At 41.5% G+C, this 13,218-nt stretch overlaps 1 protein-coding gene across 1 annotated transcript in view; it reads right to left on the bottom strand.

Annotated features, from left to right (window-relative positions):
* The window catches only part of LOC122926641 (coiled-coil domain-containing protein 63-like), a 145,159-nt gene that overhangs the window by 93,859 nt on the left and 38,082 nt on the right, over positions 1-13,218 (bottom strand). Inside the window, exons 4-6 of the mRNA XM_044278073.1 lie at positions 5,485-5,674; positions 3,810-3,932; positions 36-149 (exon numbers count right to left, since the gene is read on the bottom strand). Coding sequence (XP_044134008.1) covers positions 36-149; positions 3,810-3,932; positions 5,485-5,674 — 427 coding nt within the window. The remainder of the gene's footprint in view (positions 1-35; positions 150-3,809; positions 3,933-5,484; positions 5,675-13,218) is intronic.

Genomic DNA, 13,218 nt, shown 5'->3' with positions numbered 1-13,218 from the left:
ACTCTACCTTTTATCTCATTTAGTATTGTGCTTACCTTTTCAAGTCTTTTATACAGTTGGTCAAAACGAGAACGTTCAATTCTCAGTATGTCAATCTCTTCCCTCATCTTGGAATTTCTTGCTAGTTGCAGATTAAATTTGGTCAAAGCCTAGTTACCAGAAAAAAAAATCAAGAGAAACAAAATGTCAGAGCCACCCATATACAGCAGTGTATAATGAAGTAAAAATGGTCATATGATTCAGACACACGCTAAAATCTGTCTCTTCTAAAGCATGAGGAACTGCTGAAATGGTAAATGTCCTGGTTATCTACAAGCCTTTCTACAAATGATGCAGGAAGCAGAGACATGGGGTGTTCTTCAGCTGACATGGCGAGGCACGAGTTAACAACTTTCCCTGACAAAGTCAGTCTCCACTTTCTATAATCATCTCATTTTTAGGTCCAAAGTTCTGTCCTGATCAATTTCCTAACAAAGAATAATTATGGGCCTGGCTTTGTTTTCAGGTTCCAAATATGGTGCCCTTGCATGGATATAGATTTAATAAACAGGTGTTGCAAGTATTAACTGTATAACATGTTGCCAACCAGCAGCTACAATTAGAAGGCATCTAGGAGCTTAAAGGGAGTCTATCACCTTGTTTTCCAAGAGTAAAATATTCCTCACGATAGGTGAGGGTCCAACTCCCAGCACCCACCTCCATCTGTTTGAAGAGGCAGCGATGCTTCACTGAGAATTGCGGCCTCTTCCTAGGCCAGTGAGGTCGTATTCATTGGTTACATGGCCTATGTGCAGCTCAGTCCTATTCAAGTGAATGGGCTTGGGCTGCAATACCAAACACAACCACTATACAATGTACAGCGCTGTGCTTGGTAAGTTGCGAAGAGGCCGCAGTGTTCACCAGAGCAGTTGATTGTAATGATCCTGGGTATTGGACCACCACCATATTGATGATCTATCCTTAGGATAACTCATCAATATTCTACTCCCGGAAGACCCTTTAAACTAAGCAAGGTGGTAAGGTAGTGCAAACAGAGACATTTAAACAGTTAACTTTCTTATGGTAAACTGTTGCATTAATTAGCAGAAAAAGTAGTTTGAACACGTATGTAAATAGTTGTTCGGAGCACCAATGGTGGTGCCTTTTCCTTTGGTGCGCTGTTGTTCCTCAGCTCACTAAACCCCTCCTATTTATTGGTGATTGACAGGGCAAGCATCTGAGAACTGCTCTTGCCTGGCTCCGCAATCTTGTGTGTGTGTTGTGCACCAGAATTTCAGTGCATGAAAGGAACATTCTAACCTCGAGAGAAGAAGTGTCCTGCACAAGCGCCGAAATTCTGGTGCAAGGCGCACACGTGAGGTTAAGGGGCCAGAAAAAATCAGGTCTCAGAAGCTTGTCCCTCTCATTCACCAATGGATAGGAAGGTCTTAGTAAGCAGAGTGAAGAAACAACAGTGCACCGAGGGGAAAGGATCCACCCTCAGTGCTCCGAACAATCCATTTACATATATATTCAAACAATATTTTTCTGTTCATTGAATCATTTACCATAACAAAGGTAACGAGTTAAATGTGGTAACGAGTTAAATGCTCAGGTAAAGACCCCAAAACAAGGCGGCAGTCTCCCTGTAATGCATATTATCACTGAGCATGGTGTCTAAGGCCCCTTTCACACGAGCGTTGCGGGAAAATGTGCGGGTGCGTTACGGGAACACCCGTGATTTTTCTGCGCAAGTGCAAAACTACTGCAATGCGTTTTGCACTTGCGTAAAAAAAATCGCGCATGTTTGGTACCCGAACTTCTTCATAGAAGTTCAGGCTTGGTAACGGTGTTCTGTAAATTGTATTATTTTCCCTTATAACATGGTTATAAGGGAAAATAATAGCATTCTGAATACAGAATGCATAGTAAAATAGAGCTGGAGGGGTTAAAAAAAATAAAAAAATTATTTAACTCACCTTAGTCCACTTGTTCGCGTAGCCCGGCATCTCCCTCTGTCTCCTTTGCTGAACAGGACCTGGGATGAGCATTAATTACATGAACAGGACCTGTGATGACGTCACTCCGGTCATCACATGGTCCGTCACATGATCTTTTACCATGGTGATGGATCATGTGATGGAACATGTGATGACCGGAGTGACGTCATCACAGGTCCTGTTCATGTAATTAATGCTCACCCCAGGTCCTGTTCAGCAAAGGAGACAGAAGGAGATGCCGGGCTACGCGATCAAGTGGACTAAGGTGAGTTAAATAATTTTTTATTTTTTTAACCCCTCCAGCGCTATTTTACTATGCATTCTGTATTCAGAATGCTATTATTTCCCCTTATAACCATGTTATAAGGGGAAATAATAATGATCGGGTCTCCATCCCGATCGTCTCCTAGCAACCGTGCGTGAAAATCGCACCGCATCCGCACTTGCTTGCGGATGCTATGCGATTTTCACGCAACCCCATTAATTTCTATGGGGCCTGCGTTACGTGAAAAACGCTGAATACAGAGCATGCTGTGATTTTAACGCAACGCACAAGTGATGCGTGAAAATCACCGTTCATGTGAACAGCCCCATAGAAATGAATGGGTCGGTATTCAGTGCGGGTGCAATGCATACATTCAACTCACGCATCGCATCCGCACGGAATACTCGCCCGTGTGAAAGGGGCCTAACAGTATGCACTTAGCACCTCATATCTCAGCTTCTTGGAGGGTGCAATTACTTGGGTTAACTGCAGTCCGAGATAACTTAGAAATCTAATATAAGAATTTCTCCTGCACGGTCTGTGTAAAATATAAAAGTTAAGAACTATTTAGTTGCAAGCATGACAAATATGTGAGATGCTAATTATGCTCAGCGAGGCTGTGATCAAATCTATATTCAAAGGAAAATAATTATCTCATGAATCATTAACTCGAAGTGTCAAAAATATGATGCAAGTAATTATTCTCTGCAAACGGATGGCATTTTTCAGTCTCAGGGAAATATTTATACTTCCCAGCTTTGCTTATCGCACATGTTATAAAGTCTGTAATTACCACCCAGTTATTTTGTACTTCCTGTATCTGTTACATTAGGGTAGGAATGATTTGCTTTTTTCTGCTGTGGCAGGTGGGTATTTAGATATTCTCCAAGCTACAGGTGGCTCTTCGTGTCATTTCTGTCACGCCCAGCTTTCTTGCAATGTCCTTGTTTTCAAATATAATGTCATTAATATGACTTGCCCTTTATACCATATGGAGATTTATGTATTTATTGGAGCGATGGAAATATACTGTATAACCACTCTGGGACATATGTTACCCTTTCCTGTAGGTGAAGCTAGGTAGGTAAGGCTACTTGCATCTCTGCGGCCATCCTCTCCGGCCGGCTGTTACGGCATATTTAAGACCCGAGTGCTGGACTTGCAACTTTGTTTCTACAGTAGAATGCCGGGAATCAGCCGGACAAAAACCTTTACGTGCAGTTGTTTTTGTGCAGCTGATTCCAAGCATGTTTGCTGGGTAGCGGACGGATCCTTGCCGGTTCCCATTATAGTCAATGGGTCAGATGGCAGGAGACGGTATCCTGCAATGCCGGAACCGGAGAGCTCAGCCACAAATTGGAAACTAGCCTAAACTGATAAAGGTGCAATACTTATAGACCGCTACAGAAAAACCCTTCTTCAGGCTTTTCAGACTAGGCGATGGGAGCTACATTGAATGAGGCCCTCTTCCATTACTTAAAATCAAAAGCCATGTCCAGAGATCGCAACTTTGAAAACAACGTCACACCCTCATTTTATCTATGACTTAAATATATAATATTTACCCGGTCCAAGCGATTCTCCATCACCTTAACATTGTTCTGAGTCTGGTTGTTCTGCTTTGCAGATCCGGACGACCCTCTTATTTGTTTCCTTTGATTAGAGATTTTCTTTTCCCATGATTTTATCTAAAAAAAAAATATATATATATTTTTCTTCCAAATGAAAAACTGATATTAAATAAAAAATAATAATGTTGCATCAATTTATTTTAGTTACCCATCAGTGCTGGTTAAGCCATTAAAGAGGTTTTCTATTTACGTATGGCTCCTAGTGTGTATGACCTAATGAAAAACGCATACTTACCTGCTCCCTGCCGTTCCGATCCTACTACCTGATGCCCATTCGTCCATCTTCTTATCCCTGCCTTGTTTACTTCTAGCTGGGGTATCAATATGTCTGTGCCACTGCGGTTAATGACTTCAGCAGTGGACATATCCCTAAGTGGTACCTTACCACTGGGTCACGTGCCACTTGGGGAAACATCACCACTGAAGTCAACCATTGGCTGCAGTGGTGCAGATGACCATGTTCATACCCTGGCCAGAAGTAAACGAGCCTGGGTCCTGAAGATGGATGAACGAGAGCCAGAGCGCAGCACTGGAGCAGAGGGGAGCAGGTAAGTATAAGTCTTTCAATAGGTCAGACACACCATAAGTAAATAATTAAGAATTTGCGGAAAACCCCTTTAAGGATACAAAATAATCTTTTTGCCGCACTGACACATATTGGTACAATAAAACTATTAATACTCAGATTGCATTACTGTTTCTAGTGGGGTACCACGTTGATCAGTATTTGGCTCTGCTCTTTTTAGGATATTTTTGTGACCTTGTAATGACCTCTCCAAGGGAGGCAGTTGTGATTTTTAGGCAACCTGCATGTGGCTCTCCAGCTGTTGTGTGCACTAATGGTACCAGAGATGTCATAGCATTACCAGAACCTGGTACTGAGGTCAAAGTCACATAACATGAGACCATACATTTAATATTCTTCAATTTTATGATTTAGTGTAGCTTTACCCCTTCACTACCATGAAAGATTAATTTGAAAAATAGCTGGTTAAAGGATGACCTAATAACTACATACAGTCCTCCCCCAAATTACAGTATTAATTCAGGCATTTTATGTCGTCCACAGTCGTTTTAACTTGCGATGACCCAGAAAAGACCATTGTATGTAATATTGTATCCTGGGTCCATTGTATCTTGAGGGTCCGCTGCATATACAAAAGGTCAGTACCAGAGATCTGTCTAAATATATTTAGTCTCAATTATCTAAATAACAGGAGGGAATTAAGTTAGTCTACAGTAAAAAAGGTTCCTACATCAAGAAAGGAGATTCTTTACTGTACGAGCAATGAGATTGTGAAGCTCTCTGCCAGAGGAGAAGTTGGCATAGTGAGTTCAAAAGGGACCTGATGCATTTCTTCAGTGCAATAATATTGCAAGTTACTGATTACTATTGACTGTTATTGACTAGATTTCTGTAGAAGGGTAGTTGATCCAATGATTTATTCAGATATCCTGCCATCTGGAGTTAGGAAGGAATGAGCAAAAATGTCTTCTCCCTCATACTGGGGCTTTTGCCTGCCATTGAATCAACATTGCCAGAGAACATGCTGAACCGGATGACCTTTTTTTCAACCTTACTATGTTACTAGAAGTTTATTTTTTATACCTCTTGATCCAGATCAGCAATTGTTTGCTTCTCAGAGGCCAGCTGCTCTTCCAACTCATCCTTCTGTTCCAGCAAGGAATACAACTTTCCCTGATGGTCCTGGTCTCGGGACTGGTTACTTCGACTCTCTGATAGCCTCAAATCCTTCAGTAGTTCATCCCTCTCTCTTTCCAAGGTATGCATCTCAGCTCTGCAAAAATCAAAGTTACTATCATTTACAGCAGGTGCGGACGTACCATATGTGCAACCAGTATGTAGGAGGGATGACTGCTGCCTAGAAGTGGCTTTCTGAGCTAATGCATTTCATGGCGCCCCAATACTGTACCAGCGGATTGTTAGAGGATTTCTCCATGATGAGCTACTAGAGAGCATGGGCCCATTTAATGTTACTGCATATGGGCCCTCTTCTGCCATTAAACACTGACTTCTAGATACAAGTTGGAAGTCTGGTGGAGTGGCAGATACAATTGTAGGATGTCTTGAATTTGATACTATAGTGAGTCGCCATTCTAGTAGCTTACATAAAAAATAATACAATCAAAAGAAATTAATTCATAAAGAAAAAAAACAAATGATAATAATGTGTTTTTCCTTTGGGAAAGGGGGGCAGGCTAGTAGCATCCATTGCTGTGAGCTTGTCCTGTGAGTTGGGGCTCATGAACAAAACAGATCCTCAAAAAATACGGATGAAAATAATAGGACATGTTCTATTTTATTGCGGAACAGACACACGGACATATGGAAACAGAATGCACACGGAGTAAAAACTGTTTTATTTGCGGACCCATTAAAATGTATGGTTCTGCATACGGTCTGCAAAAAAAAATTGAAACGGACACAGAAAGAAAATACCTTTATGGGGAGGGTATGGTTGATGAACATCTACTACCTTAGTAATAGAAATGGATGTAATCTTCTTAGAAATGATTAGTTATTACTACCCTTTTAAATAGTTAAAATGAAATCATGGTGCCATATTAGAAACCAAAGTTGCCCTTTGGGGGTATGGGTGCCAGGACAATTTTTTTCCTAATTTCTAGGGGTTCTCAAATTTGATTCCATCTGATCAAAATGTTGCCATCAAAATTGGTATAAAATCTAATCTAAATAAAAACTATGCATTAATGTAGAAAGTCTGTCTAATTGAGGAGGCTTGGAATTTTTTGTCCACCAAACTATACATGGGAGATGATACATAGATGATAGATAGACATTAGATTGATAGATGACAGACACTAGATAGATAGATAGATAGATAGATAGATAGGAGATAGATAGATAGATAGATAGATAGATAGATAGATAGATAGGAGATAGATAGATAGATAGATAGATAGATAGATAGATAGATAGATAGATAGATAATGAGATAGACAGATAGATAGATAGATAGATAGATAGATAGATAGATAGATAGATAGATAGATAGATAATGAGATAGACAGATAGATAGATAATGAGATAGACAGATAGATAGGAGATAGATAGATAGATAGATAGATAGATAGGAGATAGATAGATAGATAGATAGATAGATAGATAGATAGATAGAAGGAATACAAGTTATACTGGATCTTTTCCCACAATACTATATATCAGTAAGGGCTCCTCCTTCTCTATAACATGCTACCTGGAGATCAGACATCATCCTGACAGGCTTCCTTTAACTCTCAGTTACAAAACTTCAGGGATATTGCTCTAATAGACTGTCATTCTGTCATTATCTCGGCTAGATGTTCGCATTTAGCATGTACCTGACAGGGCCACAAGCTTTTCATTCTGTTAGCACTACTGACAGTAGTAAGACAGGCTGTATAAAGTATAAACTGTGATAATTGCCAATAGAATTATGCCTAGAAAAATCAACATCTTCATTGTTCACATTATTTCACACCACATGGTCACTGTGTGGGCAAAATGTCAACCCCCAGACTAGGGTAATTGCACAATTGTTTCTTGCTATCTAAATGTTATATAATGATCAAATATGTTAACCATTTAGTTTTGTATAGATAAGTTAGGGTTAACAATCCTGACTCTGACCTAGGAAGTGATGGACTTAGGTTCACCCCAAGTTCAATCCGTGTCACTGTAGAGTGTGTGTTAGCTGAGGAAGTGGGAACATGTGCTCACTCCTTGGAGCTTTGCATCAAGAAAGCCATCTCTACTTTACAGTAGTCCAGAAAAGAGACAGAAGGAAGGAACTAGAAGGTCCAGAATCTGCACGGCCAAGCATTGGAGTCAGCCAGTTAGTATTTGTTGTTTAAGGCTGATGGAGACTTTACTGCAACGAGAGGAACATTGCTAACACGCCCTTCCACACTGTGACATGCTTCTTGCCAGCTGTATCTTAATCCTGAGCCCCGAGGTCAGAGTGTCCCCCGAGGGAAGAAAGGGTGTGCCATCCTGTCACTGCCCAGCCCTAGGGAGCATTAGTGTGAAGATTGCCACTACCACTCCCATCCTCCACTCTGTTTATTGCAGCAGTAGCAGCAAACATCTCATACTGCCACCAAATATCCTATTTTGACATACAGGGTCAGACACTGACTAAATTCGATCAGCTCCCAACTCCCACTAGTACTAACAGCATGTTTAATTTACAAGATTATAGAACACATTGCTCTATTTTAATGATGATAAATCACAAGCAGTGAAATGAGCACACTTCCTCAGTTTAGTGTGTATAAATGATTCAATATACAATATATTATTCTTTATAAAGAACGCAAACCAATTTATTGTCTAGAAAATAGTCACTAACGGCATACAATGGTGAGGCCATCAATATCAGATCAGGAAGGGGGGGGATATGGCGCGCGATCGCCGTTTCCCATCATTGCGCATACAATTGAAAGCGAGTTGTGACAAAGTAATTCATCATAACTAATCGAATTTCTCGTCAAAATCCAATTGCCAATTTTTTTCAAAACTTGTACAGTGCCTATGCTTGGTATTACAGGCCAGACCTGTTCATGTGACCAATGGACGTGACATCACTGGCCTAGGAAGAGGCCTCTGTACTTAACGGAGCGACGCGGTCTCTTCAAACAGCTGAACAGTGGGGGTGCCGAGTGTCAGACACCTACTGGTTTGATATTTATGACCTATCCTAAGACTTAGGCCCAGGAGAGGCAAGTTTCTTAGTATAGGCCCCGTCTGTTGGAAGCCACCTTGTAGCTGGTAGACGGCCCCAACACAATTTTGATCAAAAATATGCACAAAGAGCTTCTAATTTTCATATAGTGAGTGAAGCAGCAATGAAATTCAGGGTTATCCATTTTTCCAGTAGCAGTGTTCCACGTTTGTCCATGTTTCCATGAGTAGTGTTTGCTTTTGTATTACAGCCATGGAAGTATGCACTTATACTTTATTTCATGTTGTTTGGAGGTGCTGGCCTTACTTTATTTTTTGCACTATACTAAGAATAGGTCTTGAAAATGTATCAATGTTTAAAGTGACTCTGTCATCAGTTTTGACCATGCTAAGCTGCTGACAGCACTGGGTAGGTAGCTTCACTGTCAAATGCTCTCTGCAATGAGCTGCTTCACAATCCCTCCCCTTTGTTCTGATTGACAGCTGAAGTGGTCTCCTGGTTGGATGCTCCAGCTGTCACTCAGAGCAGAGGGGAGGGGCTCTAAAAGCGCCCGCTGGGGTACACTACTCCTGATTGTCCTGATGTCCCTAGGCCCCAGTGCCCTCATCAATTTAGCAAGGTCAAGACTGCTAAGAGTCCCTTAAGGGAAAAAAAACTTCTGTGAAACAAATCTTCTGAAAATTAAATTATCCCATAAATGTTATTGTTCACATAATCCATGGCCAGTGCTCTGCTTTATCTAATTCTGATCACTGGCCAGCAGTGTCTGGATAATCCCTTAACCCCTTCAGGTCCAACATATTTGGGGCCTTTAGGAAGAAGCATTTTCTGTTTTAAATCAATGCATTCCAAGAGCTCTAACACTTATTTTTCCATTGACATAACTGTATGAGGGCTTGCTTATTGGTAGAATGCCTTCTATTTTTCAATGGCACCATTTTGGGGTACAACTTGATAGATTAACTTGTATTACTTCTCTCTAGAGGAATGGACCAAAAGTCCACCATTGTATTTGCTTTATAAAGTTGGCCTTCTTCACTGTGAGGCATAAATAACATGTCACCCTTAGGGTCCATTCACACGTCTGTAGTGTATTGCGGATACACAAATTGCTAATCTGCAATACACCCGGCCGGCACCCCCATAGAACTGCCTATTCTTGTCCGCTATGGCGGACAAAAATAAGGCATGTTCTATTTTTTTCGGGAACCGCGGGCCGGAAGATCGGAGCCGTGCTCCGGAAATGCGGATGCGGACAGCACACTGTGTGCTGTCTGCATCTCTTCCAGCCCCATAGAGAAAGAATGGGTCTGGATCCATTCTGCAACATTGCAGAACGTTTCCGGACCTATTCTACGGATGTGTTAGTCAGTATGATTATGACAATACCAAATATATTGTTTATTATGTTTTATTACTTTAGCACAAAAAAAAAATACACTTAAAGTAACCTCTCTTCTGATCCTTAGCTGCGTCATGTGATCAACACTCTGACTCCAAATAACACAGCATCTTATGTGTGGACAGGAAGCTAGTCTCTATATGTATTCCTATGGAAGCCTCGATGACAGTCTCATAGGAATAAAAAAAAAAATTCACTTAAAAACATTTAAATATTTTTTTTACTATATTTATTAGTCCCACAAAGGTATTTGAACAAGAGATTCTTTGAACCCATCTATACTACTATACTGTACACTGCACTACTTAAGTAGTATAGTGCCTTATGTCTGCCAGTTAGTATACTACTGACAAGCAGCCTATTAGACCCAGCCCCCAACAGAGTCTAATAGGCATATGTATATAACAGACCCGTGGAGACATTGTTTAGCCCTCCAGCTGCCATAGCAACCAGAAGTCATGTTTTGAGCCTCCCTCATCTGTCTGGTGCTGTTGCTAGATAGATAGATAGATAGATAGATAGATATTTAGATAGGTAGCTAGAAGATAGATAGACAGACTGACAGACAGACATAGATAGCTAGAACAGAATGTATAAAGTTATATATATATTAGATACAATATAGAGTTGAGATAGATATTTAGATAGAAGATAGACAGACAGACAGACTGACAGACAGAGATGGGTAGAACAGGATTGTGAGGAACATGGATTATCATTTATTGGCAGCCCTCATTGTCATTTAATTCACCTTTTGGCATCTACACAGTCAGTGTACATGCAAAATATGTTCCCACCCCCCAGTCAGCTAGCAAGGAAGAAAGCCCCAGGGGTCCAGGCTTCAAGGTGGATAAAGTCACACCTCAACCAGCCAATTTGGAGGCAAGCTAAATCCTGTAGTAAAACCCCCAGCAGGAGGTCTCAGCCCATGCCCAGGATCAATGTTACCTCCCAGACATGTTCGCACCTACATTTCATAAGGAATTATGAATCGTCTGTCCATCCCAAGCATAATTCGGTTATCGTTTTGTGATCCTAGGGCAAAGCCAAACGTCCACATGGTCCTGGCCTGAGGCTAGGATGCCCGGCAGGGGAGAAATACATATCTCCCCACAGAAACCACATAGCGGCACCATGTTTGGACTCTAGTTGTAGCCAGAACCCAGGTGGATCAATTGGGCCCGGAACCATCTTCCTGCAACATTCTGGTCTGGGGCTATGAGCCCTAAGGGGTTTTATGGGTCATTTGCTGCCAGCACCAGAGAAAGAGGGGTGGACCCTACCCATAGGCGGGGAGGGGAGCGTCCGGCTACAGGTCATAAGCCCATGCAAGCCAGCGGGCGGCCTCTTTTCTGAAGGGGTCACATCGTGCCAATGTGTTTGGAGAGACCGGGAACCAGCTGACCTCACTGCCCTCACGTGACTGCAGCCAAGGACTATTCCACCATTATAACCCAAAGGAACTTTCATCTTACCCGGTAACTGACTTTTGCTCTGCTTAACCCTGTTGTACCTATATCACCTGCATTTGTAACCTTAGACCACTGTATATATTATCTGTGTATATAGTGTTATATCTAGTGTGCTCTTAAGGCAATTAAATATAAAATTTAATCTTGTGCTGTCTTGTATCTCGATCACGATTCCCCACGTCCGTGTTTCGGCCTAGTTATAAGCTACCGCGGGTTAGTTTCTCACCCTATGTAATTCCTACACCATTCATCTGATTTGGATGTAAATACCTTCAAATTAAAGCTGACAGTCTGCAGTTAAAGCACATCTTGCTTGTTTCATTTCTAATACATTGTGGTGGTGTATAGAGCCCAAAATTTTAGAATTGTGTTGATGTCCCAATATTTATGGACCTGACTGTATATGAGATAGAATAGAGAAAGAAATAGATATGAGATAGATAGATAGATAGACAGACTGACAGACATAGAATAGAATGAAGAAAGTGATATATACACTACGTGCAGAATTATTAGGCAAATGAGTATTTTGACCACATCATCCTCTTTATGCATGTTGTCTTACTCCAAGCTGTATAGGCTCGAAAGCCTACTACCAATTAAGCATATTAGGTGATGTGCATCTCTGTAATGAGAAGGGGTGTGGTCTAATGACATCAACACCCTATATCAGGTGTGCATAATTATTAGGCAACTTCCTTTCCTTTGGCAAAATGGGTCAAAAGAAGGACTTGACAGGCTCAGAAAAGTCAAAAATAGTGAGATATCTTGCAGAGGGATACAGCACTCTTAAAATTGCAAAGCTTCTGAAGCGTGATCATCGAACAATCAAGCGTTTCATTCAAAATAGTCAACGGGGTCGCAAGAAGCGTGTGGAAATACCAAGGCGCAAAATAACTGCCCATGAACTGAGAAAAGTCAAGCGTGCAGCTGCCAAGATGCCACTTGCCACCAGTTTGGCCATATTTCAGAGCTGCAACATCACTGGAGTGCCCAAAAGCACAAGGTGTGCAATACTCAGAGACATGGCCAAGGTAAGAAAGGCTGAAAGACGACCACCACTGAACAAGACACACAAGCTGAAACGTCAAGACTGGGCCAAGAAATATCTCAAGACTGATTTTTCTAAGGTTTTATGGACTGATGAAATGAGAGTGAGTCTTGATGGGCCAGATGGCTGGATTGGTAAAGGGCAGAGAGCTCCAGTCCAACTCAGACGCCAGCAAGGTGGAGGTGGAGTACTGGTTTGGGCTGGTATCATCAAAGATGAGCTTGTGGGGCCTTTTTGGGTTGAGGATGGAGTCAAGCTCAACTCCCAGTCCAACTGCCAGTTTCTGGAAGACACCTTCTTCAAGCAGTGGTACAGGAAGAAGTCTGCAAGGTAAGAAAAACATGATTTTCATGCAGGACAATGCTCCATCACACACGTCCAAGTACTCCACAACGTGGCTGGCAAGAAAGGGTATAAAAGAAGAAAATCTAATGACATGGCCTCCTTGTTCACCTGATCTGAACCCCATTGAGAACCTGTGGTCCATCATCAAATGTGAGATTTACAAGGAGGGAAAACAGTACACCTCTCTGAACAGTGTCTGGGAGGCTGTGGTTGCTGCTGCACGCAATGTTGATGGTGAACAGATCAAAACACTGACAGAATCCATGGATGGCAGGCTTTTGAGTGTCCTTGCAAAGAAAGGTGGCTATATTGGTCACTGATTTGTTTTTGTTTTGTTTTTGAATGTCAGAAATGTATATTTGTGAAT

Source organism: Bufo gargarizans, chromosome 2, assembly GCF_014858855.1.
Source record: "Bufo gargarizans isolate SCDJY-AF-19 chromosome 2, ASM1485885v1, whole genome shotgun sequence".
NCBI classification, from domain to species: domain Eukaryota; kingdom Metazoa; phylum Chordata; class Amphibia; order Anura; family Bufonidae; genus Bufo; species Bufo gargarizans.
Note: the sequence above shows the minus strand (reverse complement) of the source record. Positions and strands in the feature narration are given on the sequence as shown.